Below are 21,105 nucleotides of genomic sequence, written 5' to 3' on the forward strand. Positions count from 1 at the left end.
TTTTTCCCTTTTTCCTTTTCTTCTTTTCTTTTCTCCCTCCTTCTCCCTTCTTCTCCTTCCTTCTCTCTGCTCCCGTCCACGCGCGCGCCCCTGCTCCCGGCCGCCCCATGCGCTCCACGTGCCGGGATGCCACCGACCGCTCGCCGCCTGCCCGACCCATCCCATCGCCCTGTGCTCGCCGCGCCGCCCGTCATCCAGCACAACGCTGCCGCCTCGCCGCTCGAGCCCGCACTGCTCGAGCAGAGCTCGACGCCGAGCTCCACGCCGAGCAGCCGGCCCCTCCACTTGCACCGTCCATCCCTGCATACCGTCGCCATCGACGCTCGCGCCGCTCCACGACGCCCAACCCGCCCCCACACCATTAAAGCCGCCCTGCCGAGCTCGCTTACCGGCCACCACCACGGCCCCTCCTCCACCGCCTCTCCCTGCCTATAAATAGGCCTTCACGTCGTGCTCCGCCACCACCACGAACCTCACTGCCGCCGCTAGCCCCCTCACCAGCTCCCTAGCACCGCCACTCAGAACCATAGCCGCCGCCTCTTGCTGGCCACCGCGGAGCCGCCTCCTCGCACCGTCTCTGCTCGAGGTAAGGAGGGGAATAGGACCTCCTCGCCTCCCTCTTCCTTTCACCCCTAACCCCGATCGCCACCGAGCCCCGCAGTGCTGCCACCGAGAACACCAGAGCCGCCCGCCGCCCGCCACCATGGCCGCGCCTCCACAGGCCACCTCCTAAGTGGGGGAATCAACCCACAGCGACTCCCTCTCCCTTTTCCCCCTCCCCATGGCCGCCGTCGCACGCCGAGGCCGCCGGCCCAGGCGCCGCCGGCGACCCCGCGCCCCTCCTCTGTTCCACGGGAGGGAGGAGGGAGAAGAAAGGGCATTTTGCCCTTAACCCCGTACCCTTCTCCCTATTTCTTTAAGAGTCCTCCCCCTCTCTCTATGTTCTTTTCCAAAAAGCCCTCTCGGTTCTTCCTATTTAAGAAAAGACCCTGCCACTATACAAAATAATTACACCTAGACCCCTGCACATTTCTAGTGAACCCCAAATATTTCTAGAAATTCCAAAGAAGCCCTTTCCTTCCCAAAAATAATTACAAATAGGCCCCCAAGACTCCGGTTTACCCCTAAACCTCTCTGTAACCTATCATTTCATGCGTGAAACATCCCCCGATTGACCTGAAACTTTACCACACCATTTCTAGCATAATTTCGGACATGCCATTAGAAAACCACCCAGAAATATTGGTTCTGTCTCCATATCTTAATTGTTTCCGATTCGAGCTCAACGATAAAACCTTGATTTCTTTTCTTTATTGTGTGCTTGTTTGTATGCGTCGTAGATCACGGTGTGAACAAGGGAGAACCCGTCGACGATCAGTACCGCGAACAAGTGTGCGAGGACCAGTACCGCAACCCCGAACCCGAAGGACAGTACCTCGATCAGGACTTCCCGGAAGGCTTTGAGAACGGCAAGTTCAATCTCATACTTTGATGCATATTTTGTCCCAGTTTTATAAACACAACCTATTGGCCTTTTTTTCAAAACTGCATGTTGTTTTGTTGCTAAAACCCGGTTGGATAGCCACCCCTTGATTTGTTATAACCATTCCTTGACCACCTAGATTAATGTCTGAATATAATTTATTCTATTTGGATGTTAATCATTGCTAGAACACTTAGGACCTTGAATATGGTACAACTTGTTTTACAAAAGGAAAATGTGTGAGTGTGTGGGAAGGGAGAATGTGGATTTTTTGGAAACAAAAGAAAGATGAGATGGATGGCACTTCTGTGTGAATTGCCGAAAGGTGTGCTCGTACCTGTGTGGTTGGGCAAAGTTGGGAGATATCCATCTTATCACAATTAAGGACCGAGTTGATGTGTCATCTTGCCTAACTCAACTATCGTGCAAATCACTCGACCGTTGTATGTGGCAACGGCTTAGCATAAACCCCACTAGTTAGTCTGATAGCCATCAAGAGAGCTGAAAGCAACGGGTGACCAAGAAGAAGGGATAAGCCCTGTGTGACTTATGCCCCGGTTAAACCTCGGTGATAGGTTAATGGCCCCTTGGTGGATCCCGTGTTGGCTAGCAGGTCTAGCTAAGGTGGGTAATGGCTTTATTAGGAACTGCACCGACACTAAGGTGATCGTGCTGTGGTACCCCGCTTGTGGGTAAAGTTGCACACCTCTGCATAGTTAAAATCTATTCGAATAGTCGTGCCCACGGTACTGGGCGAGTTATGGTTTGGTCACACAACTAGTGTTTCTTCTGGGAATGGATGGGTTGGCGTGAGTTGTTTTGGAAAGTGTCTGGCAGCTGTGCCAGGTGCTACTGCGGACAGGGAGTCCGGTAGTAACTTATAAACTGGGATCCTGTGTGGATCAACCTCACTCGGTTACAAAAGAATTGTTTTAAAAAAATCTTTTTCAAATAAACCCATGCATAGAAACTAGCTTTCCACAAATTAAACCCTAGCCTTATCCTTGATCCATCTTGTGCATGTATTCTGTTTATACCCCCTCCATGGGTGTGGTTGGACTTACTGAGTACGTTTGTACTCACCCCTTTCTTAATTTTTTTACAGAGGAAGATCTAGACTTTGTTCCCGAAAACGTTGAGTAGGGGTTCCGTTCTGCACCCAATCTTGCATGTGGATAGGGTCACTCGCAGGAAGCTCCGTATGGCACAAGACTCTGATGACCTCTTCGTGCTTCATGTTCTTATTCGGGTTGTAGTTATTGTCCTCGTGATAGTGGTGCTTCACTGCCCATTACCGCGCAGAGTTGTATGGTGATGTGCCACCTGATGTAATAAATGTGTTATCAACCTCATAGGACTGATATTTATATCACATTTAAGTCTTCTCTTATGAGGGGACGCTTCAGGTAATATCAGAGCCGTAGGTTGGCCGTAGGACGTGACCCTAGGATCGAGACCCCTTTGTCAAGCCTTTATGTATTATGACTTTCCTTGCTTAACCCTTTTTCCACACAAACACTCACCGCTGATTCTTGCCCTGTTCCAGATGGCTGACAATGGATGGAGTGGCGGAATCTGCCACGCAGAGCCCGGCCTTCCTAAGTTATTGCTACTCAGCCTGGAACGCGTCGGAGTTGTGGACCCACCGGAATACGTCTACCAGGAGTACGACTCCAGGGGCACCCTTCGGTGTGACATGATGATCTTCATGGGAAAGAGCACCCGCTATCCTGACATAGAACCCTGGTTTATCTCCACCACTGGCTTTTGCTTCTCAGACACCTACCGAAAGGCTGCCCGAAAAGCCCTGCGACGTCTGTGTGTGGTTTACAAACATCATCTTCAGCGGACCCCTATGGGATTTTTCCCACCTACTGGAGGAAGAGGACGCTCATGGATTGTCCGGATGAGAGGACTTGAAAGAGAAGAGGAAGAATTAGAAGATACGGTCTCCCACCTATCCATCTACCTCACCGGCTTGGACCAACTCTACCGCGAACAGGCGGCACAATTAAAATACCAAATCTGCAGGGCAGAAAAGGCAATCCAAGAGATGGAGGAACAACGGATAAGAGCCATACGAGCCGAGAATTCCCTAGCCACTCTCCAAACCCATTGGCAAAACCACGAGGCTCACAGAGGAGAAGGTGGATGGTTAGAAGAAGAATCCGAAGAAACCCATGGGGATCAGGGTACTCAGACCGAAGATGAGGTGTTGGAGCAGTGTCTTCCACCAAAGAAGCGCCCTATCTAGATCGAGAAAGAGTCCCCATAATAGGAGAGTAGCACACCTAAGCTAGAGCCTCTATCCTAATAATCGTGTATCCATAGAAATTGTACCCCACCATGTTGTAATAATAAGTACCATCTATCCACTTTGTACCCAAGTATTTGTGCAAAGCTTGTTCACCCTATCTTTGTTTTTCAGATGGCTGAGGAAGGATGGACCCAGGGCATTTGCCAAGCTGCACCTAGCTTCCCCAGCCTTTTGATCAACGCCCTGGAGAGCCTTGGCATTTTGAAACGCCCAAGATACTATAGCAGGGAGTACGAGCACCATGGTACCCTCCGCTGCAGGAGTGTCCTGGTCATCACCAAAAGTGACCGCTACCCCGACATCCAGCCATGGCGAGTGACCGCCACAGGGTTTAGGTACCAAGACACCTATCCCTTGGTCATCAGAAAGGCGTGCTGTTATCTCTGCCGGATTTTCGAGGCACACCTCGCCCCCACACCGATGAGGTTCTTTCCTCAGGCCATCAGAACTCCAGTTTGGGTGGCTCGCATGTGAAGCCTGGAACGGTGCCGCCATGAAGAGGACCCCCTGTACCAAGTAGCTACTTACCTAGCCTCCTTGGATCAGCTCTTTGACGAGCAAGCCAGCATCCTGAGGGAGCAGACCCATCGGGCTGAGCAAGCAGAACTCGCGGTAAGACTGCAACAGATCCGAGCGGTCCAAGCCGAGGCAAGAGCCGCAGCCGCTGTTAGCAGCGAAGCGGTTGCCCAGGAGAGCCTCAGGCAGGGCCGGGACGACGTATGCAAGAATGGACCAGAAGTGGAATGCCAGTCCCGGCAATTGGGTAAAATCATGTCCTACTTGGGACGCCTATCATAGGATGGGGACCACTTTTGGGGACTCCACAAGCCCTACCCGAGAACCCTGAAGGGTCTACTGCCGCCGTTGAAGGAGAAACTGCTGAGCAACCCCTGGAAAATGGAAACCTAGAGAACGGTGAGCAAGGACTACTCATTTCTCTGGAGGCACACTCCGAAGAAGGCTCGCCCCGCGAGTAGCATGTTCTGAAGCCACCCTAGAAAAAGTCCTCCAGCCCCTTTAGCTTAAGTTGTACCCTTAATTGTGGCCTTTGTATCCGGACGTTTAGTGCGCGTTTTGACCTTGCCCCAGTGTTGTACCCCCCTTGCAGTAATGAGGTTGTTTCTGCTTGTTGTTTGCTAGTCTGTGTGCTTGTTGTTAGTCTGTGTGCTTTTCGGCAGAAGGTGGATTCTGCCTTTTCAAAAATATGAACTAAACAACTTAAATATCACTTAATCCTGATCCCAATCTCACAAAGACTTTACCCAATCTATAGATGGCTTCCCGAAGCGGTTCGAGAGCCTCCCGCAATAGGACCCGTGCCCCCCTTGGAGCGGGAGGACAGCCTAATGAACAGGACCCTCTTCCGAACGAACAGGAAGTGAGCCAGAATGGAGGAGGAAACCAAGGAGAAGCGCCACTGCCACCACCTCCACCTTTTGGGGACCTGGCATAGGCGATAAGCAATCTGACCCTCATACTGGAAGCCCTGGCCAATGCCCTCATCAACAAGCGGCCACGAGAGCAGACCATGAATGACAAGCTGACAGCTTTCTTGAGGACCAAGCCACCCACCTTTGCAGGATCCAGCAACCCCTTGGAGGCAGATGACTGGCTGCGTGTGAACGAAAGAATGCTCGAGCCGTTCGAATTCCAAGATCGAGACAAAGTTCTTCTGGCAACTCACCAACTCACCGGAACTGCCTTAGCTTGGTGGGAGAATTACTGTGCCGTTGCCATAGATGCCTCCACCATCACTTGGGATGAATTTGTGAAGGAGTTCCGCCACTACCATATCCCCACAGCCATCATGAAGCGCAAGGCGGATGAGTTCCATGAACTGCAGCAAGGGATCATGTCTGTGGAACAGTACACCTACCAGTTCATGGAGCTTGCCCGCTATGCACCAGAGGAAGTGGATAAGGATGAAAAGAAACAAGACATGTTCAAGAAGGGATTGAACCCAAAACTTCGGACCCTGCTTACCCCTCAGATATACCCGGACTTCAATACTCTAATGAACATGGCCATTCTCACAGAAAGGGACAAAGCTGAAGAAAGGAAGGAAAACAAGCGTAAGTTCCTGGAAAGTAAGGCCCGCCAGCAGGACCGCTTCCAGAAACGAATAAGCTCCAACTATACTGCACCATGATCTCAGGCCCCAATGCAGTATAGGACACAGTCCCAAGTGACAGGCCCCAGGCCCCTAACACACCGTTCAAGAGCCAGAACACCATGAAAGCCCCGCCGAGCAATGCCAGCCAAGTCACCACCAACAACAACAATGCTAGGACCTGTTTCAACTACCATGACACAGGGCATTACATTGCCATAAGCCCATATGCCAAGAACAAGCCTGCTGCATCAGCCTTCTATATCCGGAGCCCTAGGCCACCTATATCCGGAGCCAACCGCGTCCCCGTCGCCAGCAACAACAAGGGCAACAACAACAACCAGCAGCCTTATAGACGAGCCCGCGTCAACCACATCAACGCGCAAAAGGCTCAGGGTGCGCAGGAGTGGTACTTGGTGAGTTCCTAGTCAGCTCAACTCTGGCAACAGTATTATTTGATTCTGGAGCATCACACTCATTCATATTGTCAAGCTTTGTGGATAAGCATAAAATACCTACGGTACTACTAAAAATACCCATATTAACCCGGCTGCCTGGAGGTGACATCAAGTGCCAACTAGGTTGTTTACAGGTAAGGATCAATTTAAGTGGGGTAGAATTCCTAGTAGACCTAGTAGTACTTAAGTTTAAGGGAATAGACGTGATTCTTGAAATGGACTAGTTAAGCCTACACAATGGCTTCATAGGTTGTGCTGACAAGATAGTACACCTAACTAACTCAGATGGGAAGCAAGTGACCTGCCATACTCGGGGAAGTAGACCAGACCCAATGGTTTTTAGCATGGAATCTAAGCCCTTAGAAGAAGTTCCAGTAGTAAATGAGTACCCAGATGTTTTCCCTGAAGAACTCCTCGGAATGCCACCAGATAGGGATATAGAGTTTGTCATCGACCTTGTCCCTGGAACCTTTTCTATAGCTAAGAGACCCTATAGGATGGCAGCCTCTGAATTAGTGGAACTGAAGAAGCAACTCGAAGAATTACAACGAAGTGGCTTCATCAGACCAAGCTCATCGCATTGGGGAGCTCCAGTCCTATTCGTCAAGAAGAAGGATGGGAGTATGAGGTTGTGTGTAGATTACCGTGCACTGAATAAGGTAACCATCAAGAATAAGTACCCCCTCTCCAGGATTGATGATATTTTTGATCAGCTAAAAGGAGCCGAGTACTTCTCCGAGATTGATCTGAGGTCAAGATATTATCAGCTCAAGATTAAGGAAAGTAACATCTCAAAGACAGCTTTCGTCACCCGTTACGGGCAGATTGAGTTTACGATGATGTCTTTTGGACTCACCAATGCACCTGCTTATTTCATGAATCTCATGAACAAGGTGTTTATGGACGAGTTAGATAAGTTTGTTGTAGTCTTTATTGACGACATACTCATCTACTCCAAAAGTGCTCAAGAGCATGAACAACACCTTAGAGTGGTTCTAGAAAAGCTAAGAGTACATAAGCTATATGCAAATTTAGCAAGTGTGAATTCTGGTTTGAGAAAGTAGCTTTTCTTGGTCATATTTTGACCGCAGAAGGAGTAGTAGTAGACCCCGAGAAAGTTGAGGCAATTTCTAATTGGCAGCAGCCAACCAATGTTAGCGAAATCAAAAACTTTCTTGGATTAGCTGGGTATTATCGGAGGTTCATTGAAGGATTTTCCAAGATATCCCGGCCCATGACAGAACTGCTCAAGAAGGATAAGAAATTCACCTGGACAGAGTCATGTGAAAGAAGTTTTCAAGAATTGAAGAGTAGATTGACGACCGCTCCAGTGCTGACCCTACCGGATATTCATCGGGACTTTGTCATCTATTGTGATGCATCCCGACAAGGTTTAGGGTGTGTCCTTATGCAAGACGGGAAGGTAGTTGCATATGCTTCCCAACAGCTCAGGCCTCATGAGCAGAACTATCCAACACATGACTCAGAGTTTGCAGCCGTAGTGCATGCCCTCAAGATATGGAGGCACTACCTGATTGGAAACAAGTGTGAGATATACACGGATCATAAAAGCCTGAAGTATATCTTTACCCAACCAGACCTAAACCTTAAGCAAAGAAGATGGTTAGAACCGGTCAAGGATTACAATGTGGAAATTCACTACCACCCTGGCAAAGCTAACGTGGTAGCCGATGCCTTAAGCCGGAAATCTTATGGACCCAAAGATGCCCATTTGCGAGAGGAAATAGCACGATTGAATGTGCACATCATCCCTCGAGGCTCCAGTCATACGCTGGACGTCCAACCCACACTAGAGGACAGAATCAGAGAGGCCCAAGGTTCGGACGAGGATTTAATGAAAATCCGCAAACATACCGGAGAGAACAAAGCACCGGATTTTCGAGTGGACGATAAGGGAATCTTGTGGTATAAAGATAGGATTTGTGTGCCCAAAGAAGGGGACTTCCGGCAAATGATCATGGATGAGGCTCATAACTCGGCATATTCCATTCACCCAGGATCCACCAAAATATATTTGGATTTAAAACAAAAGTATTGGTGGAATGGAATGAAGTCAGACATTGCCTAGTTTGTTGCACAGTGCGATACATACCAAAGGATCAAGGCTGAGCACTAGAAGCCAGCATGATTGCTACAACCCCTACCTATCCCAGTCTAGAAATGGGATGAGATATGAATGGATTTTGTGGTAGGATTGCCCAAGACCCAGAAAGGGTATGACTCCATTTGGGTAATAGTGGACCGGCTCACTAAAGTCGCTCACTTCCTACCCGTACGGACCAACTATGGAGGAGAAAAGCTAGCCCAGCTCTATGTGAATAATATAGTAAAGCTGCATAGTGTGCCTAGTAGAATCATTTCAGATCGAGGGACCCAGTTCACCTCCAAGTTTTGGAAAAGACTGCATAAGGCCATGGGGACCAAATTGGATTTTAGTCCGGCCTACCACCCGCAGACTGATGGACAAACTGAGAGGGTAAACCAGATTATGGAAAATATGTTAAGGGCATGCGTCCTTACCTATGGTAAAGATTGGGAACAAAATTTACCCTATGCAGAATTCTCATACAACAACGGTTATTAGGCCAGCTTAGGTATGTCACCATTTGAGGCTCTCTATGGGAGAAAGTGCAGAATCCCTCTGATGTGGTCAGAAGTAGGAGAGCGTTCATTAGTTGGACTAGCCCTCATAAAAGAAGCAGAAGAAAGAGTAGTAGAAATCCGCGAAAAGATGAAAGCAGCCCAGTCTGGACAAAAGAGCTACGTGGACAAGAAGAGATGAGAAATAAGTTTCAATCCAGGAGACTTCGTCTATCTTAAGATTTCACCTATTCGAGGGACTCGAAGGTTTTAAGTACACGGAAAGTTAGCCTCTCAGTACATTGGACCATACCAAGTGCTAAAGAAAATCAGAAAAGTAGCCTACCGACTCCAACTACCAGAAGGAATGTCAGACATACACCCGGTGTTTCATATCTCACAATTAAGAAGGTGTTTGAGGGTACCCGAGATAGAACACGTGCCAGTGGAAGCAATAGATTTGCAGCCAGACCTGCGATACCAGGAAGTACCGGTCAAAATTCTGGACACTGTCACAAAAAGGACAAGGAACTTAGAATTACGGATTTGCAGAGTCCAATGGAGTAGGCATGGAATAGAAGAAGCTACTTGGGAACGCGAAGATGCGCTAAAGAAGGGGTTCCCCATCTCTTTAGGAACCAGCCGAATCTCGAGGACGAGATTCATTTTAAGTGTGGTAGGTTTGTAACATCCCGAAAAATTTACCAAGATAAATCACGCGCTAAAAATAATTTTCAAAATCTCTTTTCATCGTTGAGCTCAAATCATTCCAAAACCCCTTGCTGTCCGAACTCCAAATTCCCCGTAATCTTTCCCGGCGATCCCGCCGACCCGGCACCGAAATCAATCGCCGTCCCTTCTCTTTCTTTTCCTCATCCCGCGCATAGCGCTGCGCCCGACAGCCGCGCGTGGTCGACCGTTGCCGCGAATCCCGCCGACCGCCGCTCTCTCTCTTTTCCTTCCTCTCTTCTTTTTCTTTTCTTTTCTTCTCCTTTTTTCCATTTTTCCTTTTCTTCTTTTCTTTTCTCCCTCCTTCTCCCTTCTTCTCATTCCTTCTCTCTTCTTCTCCTTCCTTCTCTCTGCTCCCGTCCACGCGCGCGTGCCCCTGCTCCCGGCCGCCCCCACGCGCTCCACGTGCCGAGATGCCCGCCACGCCGCTTGCTGCCTGCTCGACCCATCCCATCGCCCTGTGCTTGCCGCGTTGCCTGTCGTCTAGCACAGTGCCGCCGCCTGCCGCTCGAGCCCGCACTGCTCGAGCAGAGCTCCACGCCGAGCAGTCGGCCCCTCCACTTGTCCACTTGCGCCGTCCACCCCTGCATACCGTCGCCCTCGACGCTCACGACGCTCAACCCGCCCCCACGCCATTAAAGCCGCCCCGCCGAGCTCGCTTACCGGCCACCACCGCGGCCCCTCCTCCACCGCCTCTCCCCGCCTATAAATAGGCCTTCACATCGTGCTCTGCCACCACCACGAACCTCACCGCCGCCGCTAGCCCCCTCACCAGCTCCCCAGCACCGCCACTCAGAGCCATAGCCGCCGCCTCTCGCTGGCCACCGCGGAGCCGCCTCCTCGCACTGTCTCTGCTCAAGGTAAGGAGAGGAATATGACCTCCTCGCCTTCTTCTTCCTTTCACCCCTAACCCCCGCCGCCGCCGAGCCCCGCAGTGCCACCACCGCGAACACCAGAGCCGGCCGCCGCCCGCCGCCATAGCCGCGCCTCCACAGGCCACCTCCGCCCAAATTAAGTGGGGGAATCGACCCACCGCGACTCCCTCTCCCTTTTCACCCTCCCCATGGCCGCCGTCGCACCCCGAGGCCGCCGGCCCAGGCGCCGCCGGCGACCCCGCGCCCCTCCTCTATTCCACGGGAGGGAGGAGGGAGAAGAAAGGGCGTTTTGCCCTTAACCCCCTGCCCTTCTCCCTATTTCTTTAAGAGTCCTCCCCCTCTCTCTATGTTCTTTTCCAAAAAGCCCTATCTGTTCTTCCTATTTAAGAAAAGACCCTGCCACTATTAAAAAAAACGAGAGACAACCTATTGTATGAGTCATTTTATAGGTGCCTCTTATAAACTTAAAAAATAATAACGAGCTCTCTTATTGAACATGCTCTTATGAATCAATCAGAAATATAAAGAAACACAGCAGCATAGAAGAACTATCCAACTTCGCTGTGTTCGCTTGGCAGTGACTGATAGCTGGTGCTGATTTGCTATGAGAGAACAGTACTGCTGACTGGCTGGTAGTTAGTGACTGGTGCTGATTTAGTATGAGAGAACAATACTGCTGATTGGTTGGCTGAAAAGCTAAGCGAACACAGTGAGTACCGGTGTCACAACTCACAACCTGGTAGACGCGGTGAAAATTGCCTCTCGCGGATCGTATGGCCCACCCGCATCTAACGATTCAAAATCCCGGCACAGCGCGCGCGCTCATCCAGCCTGCCTGCCTCCACCGCCGGCTGAAAATTCGAATCATCCCGCCTGCCCGCGCATCCAGACCTCACCGCTACAATTCTCGCCCCATACACTGCAGGCGGGCCCGAATCATTTGCAACCCCACCCGTCGGCGACGTATCGGCTCAGCAGCCTTGCTCGCAAGCATCCGCCTGGCAGCCAGGCCCCACACGCCGTCCGAAATCAGGCGCTGCCGCTGCCCCCCCCGCCCCCAATCTTTTGGGTTTCGATTTCCCACCTCCTTCCCTCCCTCCATGTTTTCAGTTTTCACATCTCACCAATCCGATCCGACTCGATTTCGAGTTCAAAATCCCCCCCGAGCCCTCACGCTTCTCCCAAACCCCTCGCCTCCCAAACCCTAGTGAGAGCAGCAGCAGCTGCCGCAGCCCTTGCCATGGCGCCGAGCTCCCCGTCGTCCGCCGCCCCCACGCGCGTCTCCGGGCGGAAGCGCGCCGCCAAGGCCGAGGAGGTCCGCCAGATCCAGGAGGAGGAGGAGGATGCCCCGGTGGCGTCCTCCGCCAAGCGCCGCCGCGGGGCGGCCGCCGGGAAGAAGCCCAAGCAGGCCAAGCCGCCCAAGGCGGGGCGGAAGAAGAAGGCGGAGGCCGAGAGGACGGAGCCCGTGGAGGACGACGTGTGCGCGGAGGAGCCGGACGAGGAGGAGATGGCCTTGGGCGAGGCTGAGGCTGAGGCGGAGGCGGAGGCGGAGGCGGAGGCCGAGGAGCAGGAGGCGCCCGCGGGGTCGCCGGGGAAGAAGAGGGTGGCGCAGCCCAGGAAGAGGGGCGCCGTCGCGGCTGGGGACCACGAGCCGGAGTTCGTTGGCGAGCCCGTCCCCGCCGCCGAGGCGCGTACCAAGTGGCCCAAGCGTTACGACCACCGCGCCGCCACCAATAGGTACACCTCCCTCCCTACACTGCTTTGTCTTTTCGTTCGGTCTTAACAGTTTTGATGATCCTCTTTTGTTGATTCGTCACTCGTGTAGTCCGGATGAGGACGAGGAGGTCAAGGCCAGGTGTCACTACCGGAGTGCCAAGGTGGACAACGTCGTCTACAGCCTTGACGACGATGTCTACGTCAAGGTCATTGTTCGCCCCTTCCATTACCTTCCCTTTTCGCTGTGCTGCTGCGCTCGTGTGCTTGTGAAGGAAGCAGTTATTATTGTTGATTTCCGGTGGTGCGATGCCATGATCTGTGTTTAGCAAGCAGTACATGGCACTGGTATTTCAGGCGGTGCTCTACATGTCTGCATGTTCAAAAGACTTGGCTTGGTTACTGGTTAGCTTACCGTTCATGGTTGATGTCATTCCTGGTTTTTGATTAATGTTGATTAGCTTGCAGTTCCATCTTTCCTTTTTTTTTAAAAAAGAATTCGTAGAGAACATCAGGTGGCATTGGGAGAGATATAATATTCATATGACCATTGTAGCATAAAATAGTAATTCATTGCATCATATTATGAAATTTCATCTGTGTGGAGCTATTAGTTTGTTGGAAAAATGTCCGTTTTACTACCCTAAACAATCCAGTTTGTTGGCTAGCCCCTTGAACAAAATTTTGACCCAGTTACTTTCCAAACTAATACACCTGACCCAATCTGCTGCTCAATGAATACATCTAGGGTAGCATTTTAACAAGCTGCAGTTCAATCAAACACGAAAGGTGCAAACTGTTCTAGTGTAAACTGAATGCTCCAAGTGTGTGTGTGTGTTTTTGTGTTTTTTTTTTGAAAAATTGTAAAGTTCGGCTAGGCGGCAACTAGGCGCAATTAGTCGCTAGGCGAAGCCCGTCGCCTCGACTATGGGGGTAGTCGGCGCTCTGGGCGCTAGGCAGCGCCGGTGAGGGTGGAGGAGTGCCTGGCGGAGGTTGCTGGTGGGGAAGGAACTTTAGACGGGCTCGACATCGGGCACCAGTGGCGGAGAAGGAGGAGGAGGCGGTGGAGGTGGCAGGCGCAGTTGGGAAGCAGTGCGGGTGCGGCAAGCGCATCTGCGAAGCGGACTGCAGACAGGCGGCGTCGGAGGCGAAACAGGGGAGAGGGAGGATCGTGTGATTGAGAGAGAGAGGATGGCTGAATGGATAAGGTGGGAAGGGTAGATAAGGTGGGTTGCTGGGCTTTTTTGATGGCCCTTTCTTTAACTTTAGGTCCACAGATCTCTTATTTTTTTCTTTTATTTATGTTAATTTAAGATAATACATATATATGTGTATAAAAATTAAAACGCTTAGGAAAACGCATAGGAGCGCCTAGGACCGAGTACTCCTGACTAGACGCTAGGCAATGGGTCAGCGCCTAGATTCCGCCTAGCGCCTAGCTGAACTTTGAAAAATTGTAAATGTCGCTCAACCTTGAGTTTAGCTTCCATTTGTCATCTTCAAAATTTTCTGAACATTTTCATCCATTGTATATTCTTACATTTCTGATTTCTCTGGCGCATTGTAGTGAATGTTGCCATGTTATATGTTTGGTGTTCTTGTTGTTGCCTTCATACTGCCCTTTATGATGAAAGGAGTTTTTTTTTAAGTTGATTCCTAGTGATGTGTTTAGCAAGCAGCATATGCTACTGATACGTAAAAGTGGTACTTTGAATTCCTATCTGTACAAGACCCTCTGTGTTTCCCTTTCCTTGTTGATTGAATTGTAGTTCAACTTGCATGGAGCAGTAGTTCTGGTTTGTTTCTATTGAAGTATTAGTGAATTGCCAACCTTTCCCCATTAGCTAGGCTTTTGGGAGGCTGATGCCATCTGCATGTGAGGGGGAGTGTTGAAGTATAAGTGAACTGCCACCACATTAGGCTTTTTGTTGAATTGGTAGGTGCATGTGACTCAATAGTTTCAATCTATTGTAAGATTCAAGTGTGTGAAGCTTTATTTTGATATACCAGAAATTCATGACAATGTAACTGAATGCATATGGCTGACTCATTCGGAAGTTTTCCGTTGTGTTATATTGCTTCAGGCACAACAATTAAATGCCAGCCTGGAATCTTGTGATAATTATGAGGTCTTGTGTGTATAGGTTGCTGATAAAAGATGCATTCTTTTGAATTTGAGTAAATTATATTCTTGGTCCTAACAAAAGTTCAGCTTAGTTTCTTGGCCTCTTTTTGATTGAACTTGCTTATTTTGTCCAAAAATGGATTTTGTTTTGATTCTTCGTCCTTCCATTAGTTTGAGCAGGTAATGGTGTTAAAAGCAACACGAAAATGACTCTTTTACCCCTTGCCGCCAAACGAATGCTTGTATGACTTTACTGTATGCTGTTGTAGTGTTTCATTTGGTCTCAGGGTGGAAATAGTCATTTTCGCTTTGCTTTTAACACCGTTAACTTTTCAAACTAAGAACCAAAATGAAATTTGTTTTTGGACTAAATAGGCAAGTTCAATTGAAAAGGGGCCAAGAAACAAAGCTGAACTTTTGTTAGGGCCAAGGAACTAATTTACTCTTTGAATTTTAAGATCAACTCTTCACCATTTTAGTGGCACTAACTTTTCTACTGTAAGCTGAATCCTATGAATTATGTTTTCTTTAATTAAGAAAAAATGTTTGTTAATTGGCTAATTCTGTTTCTAACTTGTGCTTGCTTACATCACAGTGACCTAGGCAATTACATGGAGCTGTCCTTTTCTTGTTTGGTTGTGTATGATACAAAAGTGTAGTTTATTGCTTGATTTCTAGTTAATTAATATACTATACTAAAGCTCCAAGAATCAGAGTGTTCCCGTGAATCGTGGCCCCACGTGGGACCCACGCACTGTTTATGCGGGTCCCACATACTATTCAGGTGGGACCCACATGGGACCCATGCGCTATTCAGGCGGGACCCATGTGGGACCCACGTGCTATTCCGGCGGGACCCACGTGGGACCCACGCGCTATTCAGACAAGACCCACGTGGGGCCCACGGTTCTATTAAGTGAGCCTTTTTTATCTTAAAAAAATATTTTCCTTCCATTATTTGACAATACAAAATATATTTAATTACTTCCTACATATAAAAATAATAACTAAACTTTGTATACTACATTCACACGTGGTAGTTCTACTACTTTTTGATTTTGGGTTTCCCTCCGTAAACTCACAAAATATACTTGAACTGTTCATTCATTTCTATTTTTTTTTCCTACTAAAGTAATCAAACTATACCTACTGACACAAAAAAAAAATGAATTCCTAAGGAAAAATTGTCTGTACCTCTATACTAAAATGCTTGAGATTGGCGCGTTCTCAGACTCTAAACTACTATGCCGTTTTACTGTAATTTTTAGATTTAACTCTATACATCGATACGATGTTGTTTCAAACATAGTAGCAAATAATATCTTTCCATTAATATTTTAGGTCAATGTTTTTTTTATAGGCGCGCTTAGCGCGCCAACCTGACTAGTTTGATGAAAGTTCTACGAGTTTTGACTGAATTTTGGCATAGCTTATGTGTTGAACAAGAAGGAAAGCAAAGTTTTCTGTTCATTGCTTATGTATTGATTATGTGCTACTAGATAGTTTGCTCTCACATTACACTATTTGTCATGTTCCCCAATAGTAGTACCTTACATTTTCACCTTTTTGCTGATCATATAGGCTGGAGAAAATGAGGCTGATTATATTGGCCGCATTACTGAATTTTTTGCGGGGACTGACGGCTGTCAGTATTTTACTTGCCGTTGGTTCTTCCGTCCTGAGGACACGGTACGTATTGGTTGTTTAGTTATTTTTCTGTCTCCCACAAGGCACATAATTGAGTGCTATCTTTTTGCAGATTATCAATTCCTTGGTGTCCATAGATGTTGATGGCCAGAAGCATGATCCCAGACGTGTTTTTCTTTCTGAGGAAAAGAATGACAATGTGCTCGATTGCATCATCTCAAAGGTCAAGATAGTCCATGTTGATCCAAATGTAAGTTTTCTTGTTCAGATCTCTCTTGTCTTGTTATGCACATAAAGCTCCTCACTAAAGTTGTTTCTTTGTCTTAGATGGATCCAAAAGCCAAGGCTCAACTGATAGAGCATTGCGACTTGTACTATGACATGTCTTACTCTGTTGCGTACTCCACATTTGCTAATATCCCATCGGGTAATTTCTCCTACAGCTTCCTTTACTAGTTTAGGTGTGTTCAAATAACTTGTTTTGTCAACTTAGTGCTACAATAATACTTGTTGACTAAGAATTGTCCTATGTGCACCGGTTTCTATTTCCATATAACAGATCACAATCTATAGTAACAAACATTATCAAACGCTTATGCTCTTTTTTCGCCCAAATCCTAACTTTGTTACTCAACTAGAAAATGGGGCATCCGGCAGTGAAACTGCTTCTGGTATTTCTGATGATGCGGATTTGGAGATGTCACCTCGTACGCCAGGGGGAACAGCAACCCTGCTTGATCTGTATTCTGGCTGTGGGGGCATGTCCACTGGGCTTTGCTTGGGTGCAGCACTTGCAGGCCTGAAACTTGAAACTGTAATTCTCTACCTTGTCATCTGATGGAAGGGAATATATCCATGTCCTCAGTACTAATTCTATTCTTTTGGCTATTGTTGCAGCGATGGGCTGTTGACCTCAATAGCTTTGCATGCCAGAGTTTGAAGTACAATCATCCACAAACTGAGGTATGGGCAGTAAACTGAATCTTGGTCTCCTTTTATTAAGGACAGCTGCTGCTACAAAGTATCTTTGGGTCTTTGAATATAGGTTCGGAATGAGAAAGCCGATGAATTTCTTGCTCTCCTTAGGGAATGGGCAGTTCTTTGTGACAAGTATGTCAACAAAGATGTGGGTTTGGATTTAGCAGTCTCAGAGGATCCAGAAGATGATGACAGCTCGCTTGATAAGGATGAATTCGTTGTAGAGAAGCTTATTGGGATATGTTATGGTGGCAATGGCAGGGAAAATGGCATCTATTTTAAGGTACATATGTGTTATTTCTTTATGCTGTGTTCGCTTGGCTGTGGTTGGTGGCTGGTGGCTGGTGTTGATTTGTTATGAGAGAATAGTACTGCTGACTGGCTGGTAGCTGGTGGCTGGTGCTAATTTAGTATGAGAGAACAATACTGTTGGCTGGTTGGCTGACAAGCCAAATGAATATAGCATTTGTTTGCATGCCTGCAGTTTTTAAGCCTTTCCAAGAAAAAAGAAGTTTAATTACTATGGGAATCTAGTAAAAGTCCAGAGTTCTAAGAAATTCTATTTTTGTATGTTTTTTCTGTAACAATACTGAATTTTGCAGGTCCAATGGGAAGGATACGGTCCTGAAGAGGATACATGGGAGCCCATTAATAACCTCAGGTTAGTATATGATAATCTCATCTGCCTTGTTGCCAGATACATCAATTTGTAGTCCTAATCCTTGTTCCATAAACCAGTGACTGCCCACTGAAAATTAAAGAATTTGTACAAGAAGGGTACAGGAGGAAAATTTTGCCATTGCCTGTGAGTATTTATTTAGTTTTGATTTTCCTCCATATTTAGCTCCACACTTCTGTTTGGTGATCACATCTGCCTGCTCTAATGTTTTGAAAGGGTGATGTTGACGTCATTTGTGGAGGCCCACCATGCCAAGGGATCAGTGGGTTTAATCGATTCAGGAACCGTAATGAGCCCCTTAAAGATGAGAAAAATAAACAAATGGTTACTTTCATGGATATTGTGGCATACTTGAAACCCAAGTATGTTCTCATGGAAAATGTCGTGGACATACTCAAATTCGCTGATGGCTACCTAGGACGATATGCTTTAAGCTGCCTGGTTGCTTTGAACTACCAAGCACGGCTTGGAATGATGGTGGCTGGCTGTTATGGTCTGCCACAATTCCGGATGCGTGTTTTCCTTTGGGGTGCTCTTTCTTCCATGGTCTGTTCTGTTGCTTGCTGCTTTATAATCTTTTTAGATGTCTTTTGCCTTCATGAGTAATCAGCTGTACTTGTCAATGTAGGTGCTCCCAAAATACCCTCTTCCTACACATGATGTTGTTGTGCGTGGAGGGGCTCCTAATGCTTTTTCTGTAAGTACAGTCATGGCTTTTAAAACCTCAGATTAAGTGTGAGTTAGTGACTGATTTGATTTTGTCTCCAGCAAAGCATTGTTGCATATGATGAAACTCAAAGGCCTTCCTTAAAAAAGGCTTTGCTTCTCGGTGATGCTATTTCAGACTTACCAGAGGCAAGTCCTTTTACAAGTTCATACATTGTGCAACCTGTACATGCAATCTTATTTTGTTTCTGCAGGTAGAGAATTATCAGCCTCATGATGTAATGGAATATTCTTCTTCCCCCAAGACAGAATTCCAGTGCTATATTCGGCTTAGTCGCAAAGGTAAGGCTCAATGAACTGTACTGTTTCATATCCAAGTAGCTCAATTGACAAAAAAATTCACTGCTGATGTTTAGCTTTCTGTTTCATGCTGAATTTCACTTTGTTTAAATGCTCCAGACATGTTGGATTGGTCCTTTGGGGAGGAGACCGGTCCAGATGAAGGCAAACTGTTGGATCACCAGCCCTTACGGCTGAATGATGATGATTATGCGCGTGTTCAGCAGATTCCTGTTAAGAAGGTTGGCTGTTGAACAATGTTCCTTTTATGTTCCCTCACCTTCATCAATCCATATAACTATTCTGTTACAGGGAGCCAATTTCCGAGACCTCAAGGGTGTAAGGGTTGGAGCAAACAACATAGTCGAGTGGGATCCAGAAATTGAACGTGTGTACCTGTCGTCTGGGAAACCCCTGGTATGGTTCAATCGCACAGTCCTCTATAGAGTGTTAATGCATAAGGTGCAAATTTTTATGTTACATATAATGAGTTGTTACAAATCCTGGTAATAGGTTCCGGATTATGCGATGTCATTCATCAAGGGGAGGTCACTTAAGTAAGTGGTGAATAGACCTGCTTTCTTTTTCTACATAAAAAAGGAAACTAGTAGTTGTCCTTACAAATAACTTTGTAGGCCATTTGGGCGCCTGTGGTGGGATGAGACAGTTCCTACCGTTGTGACCAGAGCAGAGCCTCATAACCAGGTCAGCTTTAGCAAAACTACCTGTGTGAATCTCTGCAACTGTTCTGTTCACTGTCATTGTTGTCTGCAAGTGGCCCTGACTGAACATGCTGTCCACAGATTATATTGCATCCGACTCAGGCAAGAGTCCTTACAGTCCGGGAGAATGCAAGGTTGCAGGGCTTCCCTGATTACTACCGATTGTTTGGTCCGATCAAGGAAAAGTAAGTTTCTCTTACAAGTCTGTACCTAAGAAATCACTCTTGAAGACCTGTGCAGTAAGCCATTTGTTCAGCCAGTTACAGCACTCACATCCTTAATTCTGAACGCTGTGTTGTCTGATGGTAATAGGTACATTCAAGTCGGCAACGCAGTGGCTGTCCCTGTTGCCCGGGCACTGGGCTACTGTCTGGGGCAAGCGTTCCTGGGTGAATTAGAGGGGAGCGGCCCACTGTATGAGCTGCCTGCAAGCTTCACCTCTGTGACGCGCGTGGCACATGCGAGGGCTTCCCCTGTCAGCACTCCTTCTGGGGAGGTGATTGAGCAGTAAAAAGCAGAACTGAGCCAGGAAAGACCAGGAGCAACACTTGTTGGGTTCGATTTAGGTACATCCAAGAGCATGCTAATAATTATGTCAACTTGTTCTACTTAAGATTGGATTGATGAATGTTGGCATGGTGACACTCGAGCTTGAGTGCTTGTTGTACTGTATGGTGCGGTGTGAAAACATTCATCGGTGTAGTTGTAGGAGACCCTTCTCATGTATTAATTGAGAAGTCTGCTGGTTTGATGCTTTGTATCATGTATGTGTATTCAGAGCAACCATTGATCTAATTGTTTGATGTAAGGAGAACCAATTGTGTTCAATGCAAGTAATATACTCCCTCCATTCCAAATTATTAATCCTTTTGGCTTTTTTGATACATAGCAGATTTTGCTATGCATGCAGACAATGTAATTTGGGATGGAGGGAGTATCACCTATTCTAGTTGTGTAGGGGCTGAAACAAGTTGAATGCTTTGACATGAATCATCTTGTAATCTTATTGTATTCTTTGCATTCATTTCTTTTATAGCTAGCTGCGTGCTCTCTCTATCTCTCTACATGCAAATATGCGTGGGCTTTATTTAGAGTGTAGCTAAAATGGGAGATGGCAGTAGAGAGGTGCGGGTGATGGTTGGATGGTGCCACGGAAGGTGTGCCCCTTCTTCCCTCATCCTCTGCCGCCCCTGGTCCGGCTTCGACCCCTTCTCCCTCTTCACCTAATCACCTGCATGGGAAAGGAAAAGGTACACAATCCTGCATATCTACCTGCAGACCGCTAGCTTCCATATGAATTCATAATTCAGCTGTTTTCCGTTTGTTTTGTGATTAATTTGGAGTTTCACACTGTTAATCACGCATTTGAGGGCACCCACTTGCAGTTCCATTTGTTCTTTGAACATTAATCCCTAGAACCTACGAATTTCTTTATATCTTGTATTGTTCATATGCTAACTTGTTCTACTTCGCATATTTATTATTGTAATGCTCATGATGATATGAGGCATTACAATGATGGTTACTCCCATGTCGTACCACATATATCCATTACTAATTATCATCTGGATCATGTCGCCAGTAAAGCCCAATCATCAATTTCAGGAACACTCATGTACACTCGATTAAAATAAAAAGTGTAACAATTTCTTTTCTCTTGTAA

General features: G+C 47.4%; 1 protein-coding gene across 1 annotated transcript; it reads left to right on the forward strand.

Moving 5' to 3' along the window:
* The first annotated feature begins 11,813 nt into the window (after positions 1–11,813).
* Positions 11,814–20,275, forward strand: LOC120690940 (DNA (cytosine-5)-methyltransferase 1-like). Its single transcript, XM_039973857.1, has 20 exons — positions 11,814–12,310; positions 12,399–12,495; positions 15,993–16,100; positions 16,171–16,308; positions 16,386–16,485; positions 16,697–16,872; positions 16,956–17,021; positions 17,104–17,319; positions 17,639–17,697; positions 17,775–17,841; positions 17,932–18,261; positions 18,344–18,412; positions 18,484–18,570; positions 18,636–18,723; positions 18,841–18,962; positions 19,033–19,137; positions 19,234–19,277; positions 19,356–19,425; positions 19,524–19,627; positions 19,755–20,275. Exons 1-20 carry the CDS (start codon positions 11,814–11,816, stop codon positions 19,951–19,953), a joined length of 2,742 nt encoding a protein of 913 aa, XP_039829791.1. The 3' UTR covers positions 19,954–20,275.
* Positions 20,276–21,105: the final 830 nt, after the last annotated feature.

Source organism: Panicum virgatum, chromosome 9N (genome assembly GCF_016808335.1).
Source record: "Panicum virgatum strain AP13 chromosome 9N, P.virgatum_v5, whole genome shotgun sequence".
In the NCBI taxonomy this organism is placed as follows: domain Eukaryota; kingdom Viridiplantae; phylum Streptophyta; class Magnoliopsida; order Poales; family Poaceae; genus Panicum; species Panicum virgatum.

Bases quoted from the DNA above. Each gene is read 5' to 3' on its own strand.
- LOC120690940 (XM_039973857.1), top strand. From the start codon at position 11,814: ATGGCGCCGAGCTCCCCGTCGTCCGCCGCCCCCACGCGCGTCTCCGGG. The intron at 16,486-16,696 runs GTAATTTCTCCT...TTACTCAACTAG, and splicing joins ATTTGCTAATATCCCATCGG to AAAATGGGGCATCCGGCAGT. The intron at 18,262-18,343 runs GTCTGTTCTGTT...TTGTCAATGTAG, and splicing joins GGGGTGCTCTTTCTTCCATG to GTGCTCCCAAAATACCCTCT.